The sequence below is a fragment of the Eriocheir sinensis genome, unplaced genomic scaffold, assembly GCF_024679095.1.
Source record: "Eriocheir sinensis breed Jianghai 21 unplaced genomic scaffold, ASM2467909v1 Scaffold800, whole genome shotgun sequence".
NCBI classification, from domain to species: Eukaryota; Metazoa; Arthropoda; class Malacostraca; order Decapoda; family Varunidae; genus Eriocheir; species Eriocheir sinensis.
The window spans coordinates 108,950-133,728 of NW_026112166.1; the positions used below are offsets into that span (position 1 = coordinate 108,950).

General features: G+C 42.7%; 1 protein-coding gene across 1 annotated transcript; it reads right to left on the reverse strand.

The window, feature by feature from the left end:
- On the reverse strand, positions 1–24,278 carry LOC126994484 (uncharacterized). Its single transcript, XM_050853802.1, has 4 exons — positions 24,079–24,278; positions 2,239–2,314; positions 1,552–1,755; positions 1–870 (listed from the first exon to the last, which is right to left on the reverse strand). Exons 1-4 carry the CDS (start codon positions 24,152–24,154, stop codon positions 630–632), a joined length of 597 nt encoding a protein of 198 aa, XP_050709759.1. The 5' UTR covers positions 24,155–24,278; the 3' UTR covers positions 1–629.
- Positions 24,279–24,779: the final 501 nt, after the last annotated feature.

The window sequence follows — 24,779 nt, forward strand, 5'->3', positions numbered from 1 at the left end:
TCTGCCCTAGTCTAGTAGTGGCACGGGCGGATTTTTTTTATAGTGACGCAGTGATATATTTTACTTTTTTTTTTTTTACAGTAGAGGAGTCAGTTCAAGGGCATAAAAAAAGGAAACCAATGTGAAAAAAAAGCAGTGATACGTGCGCACTTTCCTTATATTGTACTCTCCGTGAACGTACATTATGCTCTATTTTTAACATCTCCCGTCGCAGTGTTTGAAGGGGCAGTGTTTTGCGGGCTTTTCATGGTTACACATTGCCCTTGAGCTGCCTTCCTTGATGTGGACAAAGAGAGAGAAAAAAAGAATACTGGGTTAGAGCAACATGATCAGCACTAAAAAAAAAAGGAATACTGGGTTAGAGGAACGTGATCAGCACTAAAAAAAAGGAATACTGGGTTAGAGGAACGTGATCAGCACTTAAAAAAAAGGAATACTTGGTTAGAGCAACGTGATCAGCACTAAAAAGCAAGTCCTGCGCCACTACTCTTTCCACTCATCGCCTCCTTCTTCCCCTCCTTCAGTAGTAATCCGTATCATCATCCAGCCACTCCTCGGGCAACCAGTACCAAAAAATAAAAGCTCTGCGCCATTACTCCTCCCACTCATCGCCTCCTTCGTCCCCTCTTTCAGTAGTAGTCCGCGTCGTCGTCCTCGGGCTCCATGGGGGGGGGCGGGTTCTTGTCCAGGCAGGCGGCCACCTCGGGCACCCAGATCTCGCCAGGGTTGCACTTCTCCTTCTCGTAGCTCCCCACCTGCAGCACCAGCACCGGCTCCTTCTTGTCCTCCTTCTGCTTCTGCTGGTCGCGCTTCGTCTTGCCGCTGTCCTTGTGCTTGGGTTTTATCACGTGGTCTTCCGCCGGCACGCAGCTGTGGAGATAAACATATAAGGTCGTATTGCAAGACATATCGCAGTCCAAGAACACACAATTGACAAGGCTTTCGTATGAGTCATAGGCATTTCCAGTGGTAGTTTTATGACCCTGGTGGTAGTGTGAGTCTTCTTCTGTACCATGAACCTGAAGAAACACATTAGAACCCGACTGACCCCCTCTTTGACCTTTAGAAATAGGTGATGTGAGAGGCGAGAGTGTCTTATAATACCGACCATAGAGTGAACGAAAGAAGTGAAAGACCAAGCTGCAATGAGATGAATTATTACATAGATCTAAGAAAAGGATTGGAAGACTATAGTATTACGAGATAAAAAGTTACTGAGTGAGAGCAGAATAATTGAAAGCCTAGGATACGAAAGGAGTACTTACATAGAGAAAACAGAAGAATTGAAGACTAAGATACAACGAAATATATAGTTATAAGCAAAAAAAAGGAATTGAAAGACTATAATGCAACGAGATAAAAAGTTACATAGAGGAAACGAAAGTGAAAGAGAAAAATTTAATGAACTAGTGAACCTTAACGATCATGAGTAAAAGAATTGAAATAAGAGATAAATAGCTACAGAGAGAAAAAAAACAAAAACAGAAGAGGTGAACGACTAAAACATAACGAACGAGTAAACTCAAACAAAGCACCTCCGCCACCACTCACATGTCCAGTTCGCTGACGTAGATCTCGCTGGCTTCACACTTGGGCTTGCCGAGGTCGAACTTGTGAGGCACCTTGATGGCGAAGGTGCCGGCGTGCTCGTCATGCACCACCTGGACGCGGCCCGGCTCCTCCTCCTCCACGATCTCCAGCACCGTCATCCTCTGGGGTTGCGCCTGGTGACTGCGCCTCTGCAGCTGACGACATCTGGGCGAGTTGAGAGGTTATTACACTCTGTTCAAACTACCTTCGTATATAAGCCCCGCCCACACCCGTCCAGCAGCCAATGAATGATGGTCTTGAAGCTTGATGTGATTCCTGATGACCCTGTTGCAAGGTATACACAATTTACGTAATCTACATCACGAATAAGAAGAAATGAACATGTTCGAACTACCAGGACACATAAGCCCCGCCCACACCCCTCCAGCAGCCAATGGTCTTGAGGCTTGATGTGACTCTGATTGGGTTCATGCAGTACCCTGATGTTCGATGGAGATAGGAACTGAGGCCATGAGCAGCTATAGAGAAATGTCCCCAACTTTATATTTTACCTTTACTACCCTGATGACCCAGTTACAAGACATACACACTTTACATAGTCTACAGCATGAATAGAAGAAAAGAAAAGGTTACCTGCCAGTGCCATTTACTTACTGATAACAGGTGAATAGGGAACAATAGACTTACCTGGTGGTGTCGTAGCCGCCGTAGAGGAGAGGCGGACAGTCAAGCACCTGACGAATCCAACTCGTGCCCCGTCCACCTGTAATTAACACAGCACATTGAAAACACATCCCGCCATTGTCAGTCTGCCCTTCCTGCACCCCATGCTCACTCTACCATATTCTTACGTATCGGGCTACCATAACGACCATTTCCCAAGGCCAGAGAAGTTTAACCGGGTTTTCATGGGTGATTTTCCCCGTTCATGGTACAGAAGTCGGGTTAAACAACGACGCGGATCACAAAACAGTCCGTGGAAATCTCAGACACTTCTACGAGAGGCTATTCATACAGGCGAACTGAGACGCCGATGCGAATACGTTTAGGAGTACGTACTTATATCCTGCCATAGTGTTTCTCTCTCTCTCTCTCACTGCAGCCTTCCTAAAAACAGCATCGCACCAGTTTGAAACAAGAAAAACTCATCCCGATAAAGAAAATAGTAATTTGAATCCCCAACCTGCCCGGGCCGGGCAGGTTGGGGATTTCAAGGTTACTCGTCGCTGCCCAGGTAGACGAGTGGCAGAGCAATCAACAACTCCTGTATTATTAAGTTATTCGTTTTATCTTCTTTATTGTTGGATTATTTCTTTATATATTTCTTTTGTTTAGTCTTTGTTCCATCTGTCATGCCATATAAGAAGAAGGCGGCCTCTTAGCAACTCCTATGTTTCTAGTCTATTCCTTATGTCTTTTTCAATGCAGTAGAGTTTTTGGGGCATTATTTGTTTATATCTTTCTTTATATACTTCTTGGTGTGTTTGTTTATATCATATGAAGCGAAGGCAACTTTTTTTATAACTCCTATATTTCCAGACTTCCTTCGATCCTTTATTGAAGTAAGGTGTTGTTGGATTATCTCTTTATATATATTTATTTTGTCTAGTCCTCTTTCCGTTCTTTATATATATTTATTTTGTCTAGTCCTCTTTCCGTTCTTTATATATATTTATTTTGTCTAGTCCTCTTTCCGTTCTTTATATATATTTATTTTGTTTAGTCCTCTTTCCGTTCTTTATATATATTTATTTTGTTTAGTCCTCTTTCCGTTCTTTATATATATTTATTTTGTTTAGTCCTCTTTCCGTTCTTTATATATATTTATTTTGTTTAGTCCTCTTTCCGTTCTTTATATATATTTATTTTGTCTAGTCCTCTTTCCGTTCTTTATATATATTTATTTTGTTTAGTCCTCTTTCCGTTCTTTATATATATTTATTTTGTTTAGTCCTCTTTCCGTCTCTCGTACCATATATAGCGAAGGCAAGCTTTTAACAACGCCTGCATTTTTGAACAATTCCTCTTATCCTCTTAACTGAAATAGCTTTTGGTGGGATTATTTGCTTATATATATCTTTAGCTCAGTCCTCGGTCTGTCGCTCGCACCGCATGCAAGGAAGGCAGTCTTTGATCAACTATCTTTTTAGACTATTCCCTACATCCTGGTTGTTGCTGGTAGTTTTTCTATATATCCTTTGTACAGTCACTGGTTCGCCTCCTTCACCAGAGAATCGTGAAATCGAGCAGCAGCAGTGCGAACCGGAGTGAGGCGGCGGGCATTCGGCGGGAAATATTTGGATGTCAATCATGGGCTACACGCCGGGGCTTACACGCCACATTGGCTACACTCACTCTGCCATACCGTCCGCAGGAAGCAGTATGAACCGGATCTTGGGGCAGGGCAACGCGAATACGAATGGAGCTGCGATAATGACCCGATGTCGTTATGGAAGCTGGCTGTGAGAGTTACTACATCTGAGGGACAATGCTAAATATGATGCGTTGGTATATTGCACCGTGTTGTTCGCAAGAGGTTGTAGGGTACGAATTAGCTCCCAGGACGTGGCAAAGCTTAGGAATGAACCGATGCTACTGTGATAATGAGCCGATGCCATTACAGAGGGCGAATATGAAAACTATGTAAGGAAGGAGGCTAAATAAGATGTGCTATGTTGCGTGGTGTTGTTTGCAGGAACCAGTGCGAACTGGCTCCTAGGGCGTGGCAGCGCTCGGGAATGAGATGTGGCCGTTGCAAAAGTCACATATAAGAGTTGCGTGTTGGGAAGGAGACGAAGTATAATGAGCTTATACATACTGAGCATACATGAATATATACAAGCTATTCAAACCGACTCCCAGGGCGTGGCAAAGCATGGTGATGAGTCGCAGATGAGTTGCAGAAGACAAATAAGGGAATTACATCCAAGGAACGAGTCTTGAATATGCTGTGGTGATATGCTGCGCCGTAATGTTTGCAGGGAGCAGCATTAGACTCCCAGGGCGTGGCTGTGCATGATAATGACGAGGTAACGTACTGAGGCATAAACACCCTTGAAGAAGGCCGAATAAGAGTCACATTTTCAAGAAAGTGTTTATCTACGCCAGCAGACATATGCGTGTCACGCTATGAATCATTATCGCTATTATTATCATAAGAGACTAAACAGGTTGAGAGGGATGCGAATGATCGGCGTGGTGGAGGTGAGACAGATGACGAGGCAGAGGTGAAGATGAGAAAATGGAAGTGAAAAAGATGAGAGAGGAGAAACGGGGCGAGAGAATGTAGATTATAGAAATGGAGGGACAGAGGGGTAAGGTAATAAATATCTTTAAACACATAACAAACAAACAAACAAGATCAAGGGTGTTGTAAGGGTGGGGCACAGGGCCATATTCTTAAACATGTCAGGGCTCACACACCCACATTTGATGAGGCTTTCGTAGGAGTTGTGGGTATTTCCATGGGTAGATTTATGACCCCGGTGGTAATATGACAAAGCTCCTGTACCATGAACGTGAAAAAAACACTCTTGGGAACCTTTCTAATAACCTTTGTGGCATTTGAAAATATTTGTTGTGAGAGGAGGGAGCGTCTTAGAATACCACCCACAGTATCTTCCTGGTGACCCCCTCAAGTAATGTCGTATAATCTCATACATCCGAGCCTAATACATGATCTGTTAATACGCACACTGTGATATATTGTTTGCAGGTGTGGATAACCCTTACGAGCAACGTTGCCAAATTGTCGCACACTGAACATTGCATTTATAATTTTTAGGCTCCAAGACTGTCGTTACCACACAAATAACGATAGGAAATTAAAGTTAGCGTTAAAACTGTTAAATATTGATGGGTTTCGTTCTCTTTTGCTATAGTTATCGGTCAGAAACTACAAAAATGCAATGTGCTGAGTACGATAATTTGGCAACGCTGCTTACGAGTGACCGCCACACCCTCCGACCTATGTCCAGTGGCCTTGTAATGAGCTAGTAATACTCTGATGTCTCAATTTCCCGTCGATATTAGAAAAAGTCCCCGGCACACCCTTCCAAGTCTAATAATGATGTGATAGTGATCCACAAATATACTAGATCCTTAACGTCACCATCCCCTTGAAGAAACCCAAATAAGAGTCCGTCACCAATTAAGACTATGATTTACTGATGTGTCAAAGCAGAGACCAGGACAAGAAAGTAATGATTCGTAAATGTCCCGAGGTCTTAATACCCCCCCCCTCCCTCCCTCTCCCTGCAGTAACCCGGATCCGAGAGCCTCAAATGTTAAGTGAACCTAGTGAACTTTGACGCTTTGGGCTCCCACAATAGATATATCCAAAGGCCACAAACGAGATCAGTTGTGTTCTCATGAATGTTTTTTTCACGTTCATGGTGCAGAAGCCTTGTCAGACTATCACAAGGCTCATAAAACTACCCATGGAAATACCCAGCACAACCTTTGTTTCCTTTACAGCAAAGGAGACAGATCAAGGGCTTAAAAAAAAAACAATAATGAAAAAAAAAAGCCCGCTACTTACTTACTGCCCCTAAAAAGATTGGAGAGGAATAGCCGAAAGAGAAGTCATTTTCGTGAGGAGAGGTGTCCTGATACCCTGATACCTCTACGAAATCCTAATCAAGTGTGGGTGTGTAAGGTCCATATTCTCTGACGCTTTCGGCTCTCACAACAAATAATTTCAAGAGCAACAAAGGAGATCAGTCGTGTTCTCATTGAGTGTTTTTTCACGTTCACGGTGCAGAAGACTAGTCAAACTCACGAGGCTCATAAAACTCCCCATGAAAATACCCACCTCAGCCTCTACGAATGCCTTACCTAATGTGGGTGTGTAAGCTTCGAAATGTTTGAGCGTATGGGCCTGAGCTACGAAAAATGATCTGTGTATACTCAGACCTTAAGACCCCCAGTGGAGTAAGCCGGATTTGAAAGTGCAAAATGATAACTAACATAATGAACTGCTACCGTCTCTGAGGCCACAAATACCCACTAAGAACCAGTTAACAATCTTCGTAACCAAGCCTTATAAGGACCTACCTGTACACACCCCTTAAATGAACCAGGATCGGAAAGTCACATGCATCTTACCGTCACACAAGACAGTGAAACATTACGCAAATCCCAGCATCACCTGACCCGCAACCCAGAGCCCACGTGCCTCTCTTTCTCTTAGTAGGTTTGCCGCCTAGCTCGTTTAATTAAAGAGAAAGGTAAGGCAAAAACATATCAGGTTGCAGAGGAGTCAAGGGATAAAGGGAAGTCTATGTTCAGTTGGCGATTCTCAAAGACCGGTTCATAGATGCTAACGAAGGTAGGGAGATGGAGGTGTAGGGTAGGAAGAGGAGGAGGCCGAAGGATGAAGGGAATGGGAAGGAGTTGATGAAGGGAAGGAGGAGGGATAAATTACTAGGGGAAGGTACGCCAAAATAGGGTAGGGATTGAGAAAAGGGATAATTAATGGGAGAGGTGGACGAAAGGAGGGATGAATGGGAAAGTAAGGAAAATTAAAGAACATAGAAAGGAAGGAGGAATAATCAAGGGGAGTAAGGGTAGAACGAAGGGAAGAAGGAAGAATGAAAGGAAGTCAAACCAGAAGGAAGAAAAAGAAAAAAAGGAGAATTATGAAGGGAAGGGAAGGAAAAACAAAGAATAAAGAGTAATAAGAGGAAATCGCAGGATATAAAAAGAGATAATTAGGGGAAGGAAGAGATGGACAAATGGACGGAAAGAAAGGAAGAATTATTACAGTAAGAAAAAACATAAAAGAGTAGGAATAAAGAGAAGGCACAAAGGGTGGAGAGAGAAGGAAGCGTGAGGTGGAAAAGGGAGGTATGGAGGGAGAGAAAGGGAGGGAATGGACGGGGTGGGCAGACAGCATAAGGAAGGATGGGATGGAGAGGCGGCTGTCAGAGGATGATGGGCATGATTGGATTGGGTGGAGAGACAGATGAAGAGGCAGAGAAGGAGGAGGAGAAGAAAGAGGAGAAAAAGTTGTTAAGAAGAGTGAGATAAAGAGAAGAGAAGAGAAGATAAAAGAAGAGAATAAAAGAGAAGAAAGAGGAGAAAAAGTTGTTGAGAAGAGTGAGATAAAGAGAAGAGAAGAGAAGATAAAAGAAGAGAATAATAGAGAAGAAAAAGGAGGAGAGGGCAGTGGAGAGGAAGAATGACAAACTACAGTGAGATAAAAGGAAGAGAAGAAAAAAGAAAAGAGAAGAGAAAAAAAGAAGAGAAGAGAAGAATGAGGAGGAAAAGGTAATGGAGAGGGAGAAAGACAAACTACAGTGAGATAAAAGGAAGAGAAGAAGAAGAGAAGAGAAAAAAGAAAAGAAGAGAAGAATGAAGAGGGGAAAGTAGTGGAGAGGGAAAAAGACAAACTACAGTGAGATAAAGTGAAGAGAAAAAGAGAAAAAAAGAGGAGAGAAGAAAAGAGAGAAGAGGAATGTAAAAGAGAAGAGAAGAGAAGAGGAGAAAAGAAGAAAAAGAGGAGGTACTATACATGTTCTATCCTCAATATATACACCATTCAATAACATCGACGCGAGAGAAGAAAAGAAAAGAAGAAGAGAACAAGAAGAGACGAAGAAAAAGAGGAGTCATATTCTTCCCTCACTACACACTCGTCAGAAACATCGACCCAACAAAGAAGAGGGAAGAGGAGAGGAAGAGGAAGTACATGAAAATAAGAGATAAAAGAACAATAACGAGAGACACAATAAGACAATGGCAATCTCTTTATAACCAAGTCTAATAATGATATCTCCCAGTGCGCTGCGGAAGGTGTAAAGCACTCGAATAAAAAAAACAAATTAACTATCAAACAAAAAAAAGTCACGTGTATTTTGACGTCACACAGAAAACAGGAATGAGGCGGAAAGATCAACACTCCCTCACACACGACACCTACAACGCACGCCTCTCAGTCCCTCCTATCCTGTTAGGTGTTTTAAGCAGACGACAAGATCAACACTGCCTGATGCACACCCACGATACCCATAACACACGTCCATCTGTCCCTCCCTTGGTCATGGCTGTCAGGTATTAGGCAGGCGAGATCAGTAAACGAGGGAGACTATAACAGGATGAAAAGGAAAGGTTATAAGAGGAACAGAAGAGGAGAAATACTAGAGGATAAAGGGGAAAGGTTAGGCAGGTTGAAAAAGATAGGTTAGGCAAGGGAAAAGATAATCAAGAGAGTGAAAATATAAGAGAACGGATACGCAGATTTTAAGAGCAATAGAATAATGAAATATAAGGTTTGAAAAGAAACAGAAACATATGAGGTTTGAAGAGGAAAGGTTAGGCAGGTTGAAAAGCATAGGTTAGGCAAGTGAAAGGATAATTAAGAGAGTGAAAATATAAGAGAATGAAGAGAACGGATAGGCAGATTTTAAGAGCAATAGAATAATGAAATATAAGGTTTGAAAAGAAACAGAAGAGATAAAATATGAGGTTTGAAGAGGAAAGGTTAGGTAGGTTTTAAGAGCAACAAAAGAAGAGGAGAAGAGGAATGATTAGCCAGATAAGAAGAGCAATAAAAGAGGGAAAATAAGAGTAAGAAGAAGGAAGGTTGGGCAGGTTTGAAGAGGAAGGGGAGAGGAAAAGTGTAAGAGAATGAAGAGGCAGGTTAGGCAGGTTTGAATATCAGTAAGTGAGGGACACTGTAAGAGGATGAAGAGGACAGCCAAGAGGGTTAAAAGAGCACTAGAGAGAGGGAGAATGTAAGAGGAAGAAGAGGAAGGTTAAAAGAGCAATAGAAGACGGAAATGTAAGAGGATGAAGAGGACAGGCAAGAGGGTTAAAAGAGCACTAGAGAGAGGGAGAATGTAAGAGGAAGAAGAGGAAGGTTAAAAGACCAATAGAAGACGGAAATGTAAGAGGATGAAGAGGAAGGGACGAAGGGAAGTTGCTGTGATGGTTCAGTAGTGATTCTAAATGGCAGGTGTATAGTGAAGCAGAAAAAGAACATAACTCCTCTTTTATCTTCTTTCTCTTTTCATCTCCTCCTCTTTATCACACTGTTGTTTATACTTCTCTCTCATCTCCACTATCTCCTCCTCTCATCTTCCTCCTCATCCTCATTCTCTATCTCTATATTTGTCACCCTCTTCTCCTCCCTGTTAATCTTAGTTTTTCCTCCTCATCCTTCTCCTCCTCTTTATCGCACTGTTGTTTATACTTCTCTCTCATCTCCACTATCTCCTCCTCTCATCTTCCTCCTCATCCTCATTCTCTATCTCTATATTTGTCACCCTCTTCTCCTCTCTGTTGATCTTAGTTTTTCCTCCTCATCCTTCTCCTCCTCTTTATCGCACTGTTGTTTATACTTCTCTCTCATCTCCACTATCTCCTCCTCTCATCTTCCTCCTCATCCTCATTCTCTATCTCTATATTTGTCCCCCTCTTTTCCTCCTCCCCCGTTGATCTTAGTTTTTCCTCCTCATCCTTCTCCTCCTCTTTATCGCACTGTTGTTTATACTTCTCTCTCTTCTCCACAAATTCTTCCTCTCATCTTCCTCCTCATCCTCATTCTCTATCTCTATATTTGTCTCCCTCTTTTCCTCCTACCCTGTTGATCTTACTATTTTTCCTCCTCCTCCTCTTCTCCCTTAACTCGCCATAAGGCAAACTCCAACACACCGACAGGAATGAAAAAAAATAGTAAATATAAAAGAAATAATCTTGCTATGAGAATATATTGACAAAACCTGTTCTGTGAGGTATGTGTGTGTGTGTGTGTGTGTGTGTGTGTGTGTGTGTGTGTGTGTGTGTGTGTGTGTGTATGTTGTGTGGTGTGGTGTGTGTGTTTGTGTGTGTGCGCTCTCTCTCTCTCTCTGTTTCAGCATCATCAACCGTGACCGTGTAGTGTGGTTTGTAAGGGAGGGAGGGGAGGGGGGAACAGGTGAGGGGGCGGTGTGTGTGTGTGTGTGTGGGGGGGGGGGGGCAGCAGTCGACCTTCCTCCTCATACTTTCCTCTGCCAGTTTTCCCCGGACGTCTCACCCCCGCCACAACCTTCAGCCTGACTCATCCTGCCTCCGGGAAAAACTGGAGAGGTGTAAGCATGTGGCAGATCCGGGGAGCTCTAAGAAAATATTACGAAATCTGGATGTAAATGGATGTTAGGAAAAAAGAGAGACGAATGTATATGTTGAGACAGTTCCAGGCGTTAGCGAGGAACGTAGGGAAACAGTTGAAATATCTGCTCTTGAGGGAGTGTAGCGCGCGTGGACGGGAGAAAAAAAAGAGAGACGAACGCGTAAGCTGTAACAGTTCCAGGAGTTAGCGAGGAACTTTGGGAAAAAGCTGCGATACTTGCTCTTAACGGGAAATGGCGCAGAGAGAGAGAGAGAGAGAGAGAGAGAGAGAGAGAGAGAGAGAGAGAGAGAGAGAGAGAGAGAGAGAGAGAGAGAGAAGTCCGTATGTGTTATAGTACAGTAATATATAAGTTGCAGGCGTTAGCGAGGAACTTCGGGAAATATTGCGATATCTGCTCTTTTAAGGGAATGTAGCGCGCGTGGATGGAAGAGAGAAAAAAAAAGAGGAAGTCCGGAAGTGACGTAGCAGCTCCAGGCGTTAGCGAGAAGGGAGAAAGGGAGAACTCTATACGAGATTTAGTAGAAAGCTGTAATGGAAGCGTGAGTAGGAAAGGGTAATAGTGGCGTATATATGACATGAAAGTGAGGATAGGAAAGGCAAATTTTTTATGGTTAGTAGTGTGGAAGAATGGTGTAAAAACGTGGTAAGGGAAGGTATAGAGTACAGATGACATGAAAATGAGAAAGGGAAAGGCAATGTAGTAAAGCTGGCGTTTGAGAAAGGGATAAAAAGATGTTAAGAAGGAGAGATATACTGAATCTAGCTGGGGTTTGAGAAAGGCATAAAAAGATGTTAAGAAGGAGAGATATACTGAATCTAGCTGGGGTTTGAGAAAGGGATAAAAAGATGTTAAGAAGGAGAGATATACTGAATCTAGCTGGGGTTTGAGAAAGGCATAAAAAGATGTTAAGAAGGAGAGATATACTGAATCTAGCTGGGGTTTGAGAATGGCATAAAAAGATGTTAAGAAGGAGAGATATACTGAATCTAGCTGGGGTTTGAGAATGGCATAAAAAGGTGGTAAAGGGAGGTAAAGTATAGATGACATGAGAATGGTAAAGGGAAAGAGAAATAAGTATAACTGGCGTTTGAGATTGACATAAGAGGGTTGTAGGAGAAGGAGATGTAGACATGATATGGAAGTGGGAAGAGGAAAGAAAAGTTTAATATATTTTTTACAGCAAGGGAGGCAGCACAAGGGCAAAAGACAAAAACATTAACAAAAAATCTCCCTAGACGCTACTCCGACAAAAGAAAAAGGAACAAGAGGTCAGAGGAGAGGCGTGAGAGAATGGTGTGAGAGGCGGAGACGTGGGAACAGGAAGGAAAATTTTGTTATATTTAGTGGAGTGTGAGAAGTGTGTGAAGGAGGTGGCAAAGGATGACTCAGAAACGAAAGGATCAGTGACAGGACTCCAGGAAGCGAACAAACAACACACAAGCGGATGAACAAAAACTTAGTCAACTGTATTACGTAACCAGCTGACGCACACGCACACACAAACACACACACGCGCACAGGAGTCAAGCACATTATGAGGAACCAATGTGTCACCTACCTAATGAGTCACACACACACACACACACACACACACACACACACACACACACTTACTCACGCCAGATTTCCGTTGTATGTTAATTTTCTTCTTTCTATTTTTATTCTTTTCCTCCAGTCACGTTCGACCTTTCCTGTAGTTGCCGTTATGTGTTGTTTATTACAGGACGCTCAGGTGACTCACTATCATATGTTCATTTATCTTTTATTCATCTATTCATTTTCATTTGTATTTATGTAATTTTGTAAAGACTGGCTAAAGAGGAGGAGAGATAGACTGACAAGGCGATTCAAATGTTATAAAGTGTTGTCTCAAAGCTCTTTATAATTATAGTAGTAGTAGTAGTAGCAGTAGTAGTAGTAGTAGTAGTAGTAGTAGTAGTAGTAGTAGTAGTAGTAGTAGTAAAGGAGAAACATTCAACTTTTACTAATAATGTTCTCTCTCTCTCTCTCTCTCTTCAGCAGGATTTTGGTCCACCTCGTTACCTGAAGCACCAACCACCTGCCTGGCTGCCTACCTCCCTTCAGCACAGGTAGCAGCTAACGAGAGGGAAAGTGACCGCGGGACGAGTGATTGTCTTACAGGTAAGAACTTTCACCTGAGTATCCTTTGCACCACCACCACCACCACCTCCACCACAACCACCACCACCACCACCACCACTATAATAATTGCCATCCATTAAAACTTTCTACAAATTTTCCACCATTGACTGTCCTTCGCTTCTTCTTTTGTCTCCATTTAATATGTTCAAATTAGTCTCAGTTTAAATCTTCATATAAATATCGATTCACGTATTTATATAAGTCTCCTTTTAAGTGTATATTTTAGTGTTTATTTAAGTGTTCATTTAAGTCTACCCATAAGTCTTAAGTGTTTATCAAAGTGTATATACCGGCGTTCATTTAAGTCTTCATAACAGTCTTCTTTCAAGTGTTATTAAGTGGTTTCTATGCAGATGTTTTTCACTCTCTCCTTGACGCACTTAGAGGACGTGTGAGGGAGCCTTGTTGTGGGGAACGACCTTGGCTTTGACCTGGACACAAAAGAGGAGGAGGAGGAGGAGGAGGAGGAGGAAACATGGACATGGAAACATGGACTAGCAGGCAGCAGAAAGCCTGTTGGCTCATTACTAGGCTGCCTGCGTTCAGTGATTTAATCAATCCGTTTGCCACAGGAGTGGCTTGCAGGGAAGGATTAAAGCACTTGTGTACCTACTCTTGGGAACGTTCAGTTCACTCCTGTTGCAGCAAAGTGGCGATCAATGCGTTTCTTGAAGGAGTTGATGGTCTCTGCGCTAACCACTTCTGCAGGAAGGCTGTTCCAGTGGCGAACAACTCTATTCGAGAAATAACTCCTGCCGATGTCGGTATTGCATCGCTTTGCTTGAATTGTTTTTCCGTTGTTTCTTGTTCTCAGGTTAGTTTGTAGCGTGAAGAGTTTGGAGTGATCAACGTTGCTGAGCTTGTTCAGGTACTTAAAGACTTGTATCATGTCTCCCCGCAGTCGTCTCTTTTCCAACGTGAAGAGGTTGAGTCGCTCGAGTCGTTCTTCATAGGGTTTCGTCCTCAGTGATGGTATCATCTTCGTGGCGCGGCGCTGTACTCTCTCAAGTAATTCAATGTCTTTCCTGTAATTAGGAGACCAGAATTGCACGGCGTATTCCAGGTGGGGCCTTACCAGCGAATTATACAAGGATAACATAACTCCCGGCGTCTTGTATTCGAAGTTCCTCGATATGAACCCAAGCATTGTATTGGCTTTCTTACAGGCGGACTTGCAGTGTTTTGTTTGTTTCAAGTCACTGCTGATGGTGACCGAGGTCTCTTTCCTCTTGCACAACATGTAGTGGTTCGCCACCCATGTGGTATATGTGGTTGCTGTTTCTGGATCCGATATGCATTACTTTACATTTGGCAGTGTTGAAGGACATCTGCCATTTTTCTGACCACCGAGTGATCTGGTCCAGGTCTCTCTGGATAATTTATCAGTCTGTTGTCGTAAGGGCCTTCCACCCACCTTTGTGTCGTCGGCAAATTTTGAAAGATTGATTTTAATCCTAGTTCTAGGTCGTTGATATATATGATGAAAAGTATGGGTCCCAGCACTGACCCTGTGGCACTCCACTTGTGACCGGGAGCCACTCGGAGGCCTGTCCGTTGAGTACAACTCGTTGTTTTCTTTCAGTGAGCCAGTCTTTGATCCACGCTGTCAGATCGTCGCCTAATCCCGCCGACTTAAGTTTCTTGAGGAGTCTTTCATGTGGCACTTTGTCAAAGGCTTTCTGAAAGTCTAGATATATAACATCACTGGGGATATGATTATCCCAGTTTTCATAGATACCTTGGAAGAAGTCCAATAAATTGGTTAAGCATGAGCGCTTGTTCCTGAAACCGTGCTGAGCATCGGAAATGATGTTGTTGTCTTCAAGGAACCTAACGAGTTTGTCTCTGATGATCTTCTCGAGGATTTTTCCCGCCACAGAGGTCAAGCTGATTGGTCTGTAGTTTAGGGCCACACTTTTGTCTCCCTTTTTGTAGATCGGTGTTACGTTCGCTTGTTTCAGTCTTTCGGGACTTTGTTTTGTTGTAGTGACAGATTGTAGATGGCGGTGAGTGGTTTGAGGATTTGCTGCTTGAGTTCCTTGAGCAGCCTGGGTGACAAGTCGTCGGGTCCGGTAGACTTGTTTGTCTCGAGTTTGTTCAGGTACTTTTCACATCCGTTCGTCGATTGTACCAATTTCTAGGGAGTGATTCCCATCGGTGGGGAAGGGCTCTCGGGCACGGACTGGGTATTCTCGACCGTGAACACAGACGCGAAGTTCCTGTTTAGGATTTCGACCATTTGTCTACTGTCCTGTGTTAGTACGTCACTTTCATCTTTAACGGGCCCGATATTGCTTATTGTCTTCATTTTGTTTCTTAAATACGTGAAGAACTTTTTCGGATTGGACTTGGCTTCGCGTGCAATTTGCTTTTCATAGTCACGTTTACTCTGGCGAATGAGTGTTCTGCAAGCTCTGAGGCTTTGATGGTACTGTTCGCGTGCCTCGTCAGTGCTGTTTTCCTTTAGCAAGTTGTATTTTCTCTTCTTCAAATTAATCGCCCGTCGAACTTGGGTAGTCATCCATGGTGTGCTTGTGGCATTATTTGTTCTCCTTGTCTTCATGGGAACAGTCGTTCTCTCTACCTCCAGGAGTTTGTTCTTAAAGCAGTTCAAATCGCCGTACACCGGAGTGAGGTTCATGGGTTCACAAGTTGTCTGGGTTAGCATCTCACTAGAGAAGTTAAAATTGGCTTTTGTAGTTTGGAATCTTGGACATGTTTTCGGTGAGTTCATGGTCTGTTCTGATTTTAGGCGAATTAGGTGATGGTCGCAACCATCCAGTTTTTCGCCGACTTGACATTCACGTGTGAGATCTGAATCACTCACGAGTACTAGGTCTAATAAGTTATTTTCCCTCGTCGGTTGGGTAACAATCTGAGTAAGAAAATTGTCCTCTAACATTTCGAGCAATCTGTTACCCTCCCGATCTCCAATCATCGTGTTCCAGTCAATGTTGGAACAGTTAAATTCCCGGTAATGACTGACTGTTTGTTTTGTGTTATGGTGTGAATTTCCTCGTACAGCGCTTCGTCGTCCGCTGCTTGTTGCTTTGGAGGTCTGTAAACGGTTCCAATCGTTATTTTGTTGTGCTTGCTAGTCTCCAGTTCAACATATACAGTGTCATATTTCTCTGAGTCTTCTTTGGTTATTTCCACGGCAGGGTATTTGTTCTTGACGTAACAGATAACACCTCCTCCTTTCTTGTGAAGTCTGTTTTGTAGAAGCTCTCGTATCCCGGAATTGAGAATTCGGTCATTAGGTGGTCAGAGGTGGACCACGTTTCGGTGATGGCAATCACGTCCTGACTTTCTACGTCAAAATAGGCAAGTAGCTCATCCAGTTTGGGTATTAAGCTCCGCGCGTTGGTGTATAGGACAGAAATGTCATTCTTGACAACAAAGCTTCTCGTAACAGAAATCTGGTGTCTGCTTGTGTTCACTGTTGGGGCCTTGGTGTGTAATGAGCGGTCCCTACTGGTTGGTTGTTTACGATACTTTGGTGCCCATCCCGCGCTCGGAGTTTTTTGAGTACAAAAGTACCTCCTCGTTCAGCAACCTACCAAGCCGTGCTGAGCCAATCGCATTGAGGTGAAGACCGTCAGGACGGAAAAGGTCGGGGATATCATAGAAATGATCCCACTGACTTGCGAACGAAACTTCCTCGTTCTGGCAGAGGTGCTTCAATCTGTTGTTGATGTTCGACGCCTTTCTGTGGAAGCCTGTGAAGGCGTTGATTCTCGGAAGAATCCCGGAGACAATGATGTGGCTTGACTTTTCCTTGAAGCGGCGGATTACTCGTCGGTAGTCAGCTATAATTTCCTCCGTGGACATTGTTTGAACGTTGTTCGTGCCAGCGTGCAAAACAAAGTGTGTCCTGCTCCGTGCGGTCTGAGACGAGGTCTACCGCTTCTTTTATATCTTGTAGTTTTGCACCAGGAATACAGTAGCGTCTTCTGTTCTTGATACTTCGTCCACAGAACTCAGTCAGTTGTTCTCTAACAATGCTGTCACCCACCAGTTTTATGTTAACCTTGGTGTTGATTCTTGATCCGTTGAAGTGTGATCCGTCTTCACAGGAGACGGCTGGGAGGATGGTCTTCCGTCTACGCCTGCAAGCTAGGGGGGAGGAGGAGGAGGAGGAGGAGAAATAATAGGGAAAAGGAGGAGGAGGAAAAATTATTATGTTGAAAGAGAAGGGATAGCGGGTGACGCCTTTTTACCTGGACGTCAAGGAGGAGGAGGAGGAGGAGGAGAAATGATAAGGAAAAGGAGGAGGAGGAGAAATTATTATGTAGAAAGAGAAGGGATAGCGGGTGACGGCTTTTTACCTGGACGTCAAGGAGGAGGAGGAGGAGGAGGAGGAGGAGGAGGAGGTAGAAGTAGCCCCTTGACCACAAATTGCTCGGGTCACCTTTGCTGTGTGCTGACGAGGTACGAAAAGTTTATACACACAGGTAACCACGAGAGAGAGAGAGAGAGAGAGAGAGAGAGAGAGAGAGAGAGAGAGAGAGAGAGAGAGAGAGAGAGAGAGAGAGAGAGAGAGAGAGAGAGAGAGAGAGAGAGAGAGAGAGAGAGAGAGAGAGAGAGACACACACACACACACACACACACACACACACACACACACACACACACACACACACATACATACATACAAATAGAGATAGATAAAACAAAGGAACAGAGATAGACATATATAGAAACAGACAGACATAAACAAAGAGACAGACATCATCATATCATCATATCAATTAGCTTAACATCGGTTATAGGCAAGATGCTGGAGTCCATAATAGCCAGGAACATTCGGGAGCATTTAGAGAAACATAGCTTAATTCACGACTCGCAGCATGGGTTCAGAAAAGGTAGGTCATGCCTCACCAATCTCTTGTCCTTCTACAATAAAGTATTTGAGGCGGTTGACAGAGATGAAAATTATGATGTAATCTATCTTGATTTTAGTAAAGCGTTTGACAAAGTTCCTCACCAACGACTTTTGCTGAGAGGGTAAAGTTTTGAACTGGGTCAAGGCGTAGCTTATCAATAGGAAGCAAAGAGTGCAAATCAATGGTAAAAGATCTGACTGGGGATGTGTTACGAGTGGGGTCCCACAAGGTTCGGTATTAGGTCCACTTTTGTTTATTATTTATATCAATGACTTAGATACAGGAATTAGTAGTGATGTTAGTAAATTTGCAGATGATACCAAGATCGGTAGAGTAATTGAGTCGGATCAGGACGCTAGTATTCTCAAGGTGAACTCAACAGATTATATGACTGGGCGATAAATGGCAGATGGAGTTCAATGTAGGAAGTGCAGTATGCTGAGTGTAGGTAGGAACAACCCCTCACATAACTATTGCTTAAATGACACTCTCATAAGTAGGTCTGGGTGCGAGAGGGATTTAGGGGTCTTAGTGAGCTCTGATCTCCGTCCAAGGGCACAATGCATTCAAGCTAGAAATCGAGCTAATAGGGTACTGGATTTATTTCAAGGAGCGTAAGCAATAGAAGCCCTGAATTAATTTTCAAACTTTATTTAGCATTAGTCAGACCTCATCTTGATTACGCGGTTCAGTTCTGGTCACCATACTATAGAATGGATTTCAAGATGTTAGAATCTGTACAGAGGAGGATGACAATGATGATTAAGGGGGTGAGAAACTTGCCATACGAGGAAAGACTCAAACAGTTAAACTTGCATTCTCTAGAAAGGCGAAGGGTGCGTGGAGACATGATAGAGGTTTATAAATGGATGAAGGGCTTAATAAGGGAGACATTCATAAGGTTTTGTTGGTAAGAGAACCGGTAGGACACGAAGTAACGGGTTTAAACTGGATAAATTCAGATTCAACAGGGACATAGGCAAAATTGGTTTACTAACAGGGTGGTGGATGAGTGGAATAGGCTTAGCAGATGTGGTGAGTGCCAATACAATTGTCACATTCAAAAATAGACTAGATAAATTCATGGACAGCGATATTAGGTGGGGTTAGATACACGAGCTTAGAGTCAAAGGAGCTGCCTGCACAGGCCTACCGGTCTCTTGTAGACTCCTGCGTTCTTATGTTCTTCTTATGTTCTTATATTCTTTGGCATCTTAAACACAGGTCAACGTACAACAAGAACACAAAACAAATAATATAAAGAGAAGGAAAAAGAAAGAGAGAAGAGTAAGTAAGTGAGAGAGAAAAAGAGTGACGGAGGAGAAAGTGTGAGAAATAGAAAGTAAGAGAGTGAGTAAGAGAGAGAGAGAAAGAATGAGTGAGAAAGTGAGTAAGAGTAAGAGAAAGAAAAAGTGAGAGAGAGAGAGAGAGAGAGAGAGAGAGAGAGAGAGAGAGAGAGAGAGAGAGAGAGAGAGAGAGAGAGAGAGAGAGAGAGAGAGAGAGAGAGAGAGAGAGAGAGAGAGAGAGAGAGAGAGAGAGAGAGAGAGAGAGAGAGAGAGAGAGAGAGAGAGAGAGAGAGAGAGAGAGAGAGAGAGAGAGAGAACACCAAGCCACAATGTTTGGTATGCAAGAAACAGGTGTATATGTGTGCGTACGTATGTAGGTGGCACGTGGGCAGGTGAGGACCCAATGAACTCAGGTGGGAAAAAGTAAGGACAGAGGACCAGGTGGAGGAGGAACTTAGATTTTTTTGGGCGGAGCAGGATGAGTAGGTACACTAACATCAGAGAGGTGGAGGACGTTGGGAAAGGCCTTGATCTTGTGTAGTAATAGTGACTGATGATGATGGTGATTGGAACTTAGGGCAAGAACTCTTCATACTTCATTTATTTACTTCTACTCCCATGTACCTTATCTTTCCTTTTCCCTTTATTTATTATCTCTTCTCTCTTCTCTCTCCTCATTTCTCTCTTCATTTTTTTTCTCTCTCTCCTTCATTTATTCCATTTTATCGTCCATTCTTCCTTCCTTCATTCTCTTTTCTCCTTTATTTCTTCTTCTTTCCCATCCCTTTATCGTCCATTCTTCCTTCCTTCATTCTCTTTTCTCCTTTATTTCTTCTTCCTTCCCTTCCCTTTATCGTCCATTCTTCCTTCCTTCATTCTCTTTTCTCCTTTATTTCTTCTTCCTTCCCTTCCCTTTATCGTCCATTCTTCCTTCCTTCATTCTCTTTTCTCCTTTATTTCTTCTTCCTTCCCTTCCCTTCATCCTCCATTCTTCCTTCCTTCATTCTCTTTTCTCCTTTATTTCTTCTTCCTTCCCTTTCCTTTATCATCCATTCTTCCTTCCTTCATTCTCTTTTCTCCTTTATTTCTTCTTCCTTCCCTTCCCTTTATCGTCCATTCGTCCTTCCTTCCTTCTCTTTTCTCCTTTTTTTCTTCTTCCTTCCCTTCCCTTCATCCTCCATTCTTCCTTTAATAATTCTTTCCCATTTACCTTATTCTCTTTCCTTCATTATCCCTTCTCTCTCCCCTTCATTCACTCTACCTATCACTCTATGCTCCTCTTTTCTCTCTCTCTTTCTTTTCCTTTTATTCCATCTACCTATCGCTTTATGCTCCTCTTTTTTTCTCCCTTTATTCATTCGTTCTCCCAATTATCACCTCTCTCTTCTAATCATACATTCCCTTTTCCCTTTGTTCATTCACTCTCCCTGTCACCAAATGCTCCCTGCTATTCCTATCTTCACCCTCCTTTCTCCACCTTATGCTCCCTTCTTCTATTTCTTCTTTATCTTCTCCTTTCATTCTTTCACTCTTTCACCTTATCTTTCCTTCTCTTTCCCTTCATTCCTACTTAACACTCCTTACTTTATCTTACCACCCTCTTTTTCCCTCCTATCTTTCCTCTCTTCCCTTTCACTCATACGAAGGGAAGGGAGAGAACGTAGGAGAGGAAGGAGGAAGAAAGATAATAACATAATAACATAAGAACGTAAGGAGTCTGCAAGAGGCAAAGAAAGTGAAAGAAAAACAAAGGGAAGTTAGAAAGAATAATTATTAAAGGAAGAGATTAAGAGAAAAGAGAATAAGAGAAGTAAAAAGATAATGAAGGAAAGGATGAAAGGATAATTATTAATAAAGAGAAGAAATAAAGGAAGGGAGAGGAGAACAAAAGGAAGGAAGAAGGAATAATTAGCCACAAAAGGGTAGGGATTAAGAGGAGGGACAAAGGGAGGAGAAGGAATGAAGCGTAAGGTGGAAGGGAGGGCGACAATGAAGGGAGATTAAGGCAAGGAGGAAGGGCGTTAGCATAAGGGGTGTGGATGAGCCCTGAGGTGACCGTAAATTGTTAGACATGCTAGGCCCTCTCTCTCTCTCTCTCTCTCTCTCTCGGATGGATAAACTTGGAAACATGCATATGTATCAGTTCTTATTATCTTCTGTACAGGTTTTAATTCCTTTTAACAGTATCAGAAAGCAGCGAATAGACTTGTATACGTCAGTCAGTCAGTCAGTCACCCACTCAGAATTCACTTAGTTTGCCAGTCAGTAAGTTAGTGAGTCGGTTCTCCAAAAAGCCTGTTATTCCGTCACTCAGTCAGTTCTTCAGCCAGCCAGTCAGTGAGTCAGTCAGTTAGTCATTCATACAGTTAGTCAAAGTGTCAATCAGTCACTGTAACCATCACTACTACTATTAGTATAACCTAATAGAGTTCAGTCAGTCAGTTAGCCAAGCAACCTCCTAGTCAAATCCACAATATCACAAATTGCACCACCATCACCTCTATTACCATCACCAAATATAGTTCATTCACTCAGTCAGTTAGTCACCCAGTCACCTCACCACAACCACCACCAGCACCTCCACTACCACCACCACTACCTTTTCACCACGTCCGCTTACAACACACCACCATCATCACCACTAACACCACCACCGGAAGGCATGTATGTTACTCACTGTTGTGTTGTTTGGGCGTTGGTGTTTTGTTTTTGTTGTGTTTCATCATCATCACTGTGGGCGTATGGGCGCGCGCGTGTGTGTGTGTGTGTGTGTGTGTGTGTGTGTGTGTGAGATCATGCCTTCCATCATCTGCTACTTATTCTACTTCTTCCCATCCTCCTCCATCCCCCTCCTCCTTCTTTTCCTATTGTTGATTATTTTCTTATTCTCATCCTTCTGAAATAACTGCTATCAATTCTTGTATTTTTAAAAGTCATGCGAAGTCTATGCTGAGGAGGTCGACGGTTTACATCAGTGGTTCCCAACTTTTTTGTTCAGGTGACCCCAATCATCCACCTCTAGACATGACCGCGACCCCACTAATTTAGTTCTTTATGTGTTATTGTAACATGAAAACACCATGTTTGATATTTAGAGGTCTTATGACCCCAGAAAAGCGCTTATGACCCCTGTTGGGGTCGCGACCCCAGGGTTAGGAAAGGGGGGTTTACATGAATACTCTTTTTCTAGGGAGGCAAAATTATTCCCCAACTGAACATATCTTTGTCTTTGGGAAGTCGACGTTTTACATGGATAAATATTTTCTAAGGGGATAAATTCACTAACACAAAAACATCAGAAAAACATAGACAGGGATAAAGAAACAGAGACCGATAAAGAAAGATTGAGACAAGATCAACTTTCACGCACTTATGAACTAATTCACTTCATTATACAAGAAAATGGAAGTACCTACTCGTAACGGCAATCTACTCTTGGTCTCTTGAAAAATCGATAGTTTCTTACGGGCTAATGCTCTAATACACTTCATCATACAAGAAGCACGCTCTCGTTATGGAAATCTACAAGAAGAATTAAGCATGTTCTCATTATGGAAATCTACAAGAATAATTAAGCACGTTCTCATAATGGAAACAAACTCTGACCCCTTGAGAGGCCGGTAGTGTCTTACGGGGTTGTCTTATAGCTGGGTGGGTTGCGAGACCTTGAAACGCTGCAACACGCAAGCATACTAAGAACCCAAGGCAGCCAGGCAGTCACTCCACACGGGGCAGCTCCTGAAGACTGTTTTTATTTTTTACTTACCATCTGTCATTCCCGCCCATAAATCAATCAAATACCGGAAGGGAAGGGATGCAGTATCTTCATTCAACAGTAATATAAGTACTTCTAGACAAACTAATACTAAGGAGAAGAATCGAGAACCAGTTTGTTATTCACCATCTGTTATTCCTACTCACGAAACTCTATACATTTTATATTTGGAAACTCTATAGAAGGTAGAGTGCAATACCTTCGCTTAACCTTTATATGGGTACTAGAAAGGCTGATGTATTGAAGATTTACCTGAGAACCAGTTTATTATTCATTCTCAGTCATTCCCATTCATAATTCCATTTAACTTCTATAAGGGAAAGAATGAAATCAATACCTCTCATTAACCTTTATATGAATGTTCGGAAGGCTGATATATAGAAGACTTTTACCTCAGAACCAGTTTGTTATACACCTTCTGTTATTCCCGTTCATGAATCTATCTAACCTCTGTAAGTGAAGGAGTGCGATACTTTTACTCGAACTGTTTATAAGTACTAGAAAAGCTGATTTACATAGGAACATATCACATGAGTCTGCAAGAGGCCGGTCAGGATACACAAGGTAACTCCTGCAAACCAAACACGTCATGGAGGGATCTATCGTCTTGCCACTCACCACATGACTGTCAATTAAGGCTTGTAGCTATCCACCACTCCCTCAGCAAACCACTTCTTACTTACATATCGGAAACTATCTAACTTAAACTCATTACGAGGCTTACCCTGCACTTTACCACCAGGAGAAAATACACGACTTGGAAACACTAGGACAGTACATACACACAAACACACATACGCATCCGATTCTGAAAGCAGGTCACACGATACAAACAAGCTCAGGCTGGTCCTTGAATAACAACAATACGGGGCGAGGTGACGAAGAGAAAACTTTATGGGTGTTATAATAGTGTTTTTCACGTTATGTTGAGTGATGAGAGAGAGAGAGAGAGAGAGAGAGAGAGAGAGAGAGAGAGAGAGAGAGAGAGAGAGAGAGAGAGAGAGAGAGAGAGAGAGAGAGAGAAGGACAAATAGAGACAGACAGACAGACAGAGACACAAACAAACGTACAAACAGACAGATGGGAGACAAAAAAGGCAAATAAACAGACAGACTAAATTAAATAGAAAAACAGACAGACAGGTAGATAGACAGACACAGACAAAGAGGGAGAGAGAAACACACACACACACACACACACACACACATAGACAGCCAGATAGAGACAAACAAACAGAGAATCACAGACAGGTGGGCAGAGATGAAAAAACAAACAGACAGACAGACAACAACATCCCTACTTACTCGAAAACGGTAGGATATACGCAGGGATGGCCAGGGCGCAGGATACACAGGCCACGAGGAGAGCAAGGCCCTTCATCGTCGGCTAAAGTCGTTGGTTCGAGAGGCAAAGAAATCAACAGCACTCCAATATACACACGCGGTTTCCTTCCCTGCAGACAGATCGCTCGGACTCTTTCCTCTGTGCTGGCTACTCGACAACTGATACCAAGAAGTTGCGGTCGCGCCGCCTTATATACCTTGCTCGGGGGGCGTGCCGCGAGGGATGAGTTGCCATGTATTGTTTTTTGTGTGACGGACTGGAATGCGTTTGTAGTCTTACTCATCCTCGGCCGCCTCATCTTCCTCTTCCTCTTTTTTTTCGGGTCTTCCTCTTCTTCTTCGATGTCATTCTCCTTCTCTTCCTCTCTTTCAAGGATCATCGCATGGGAATATTTATGGTTGCTGTGTTGTTGTTGTTGTTGTTGTTGTTGTTGTTGTATATATTTCTTTTCTTTTTTCTTTTTCTATTTCTTATCCTCTTTCTTCTTCTTAATCTCGTTCTTGTTTTATTTCGTCTTTTTCTTTTTCTATTTTTTCTTTGTCCTTTCCTCTTTCTTCTTCTTGTTCATGTTTTGTATTTTTTTCCTTTTCCTGTTTTTCTTTATATTTTGTTCTTGTTTTTGTAGTTATAATTATCATCATCATCATCATCATCATCATCA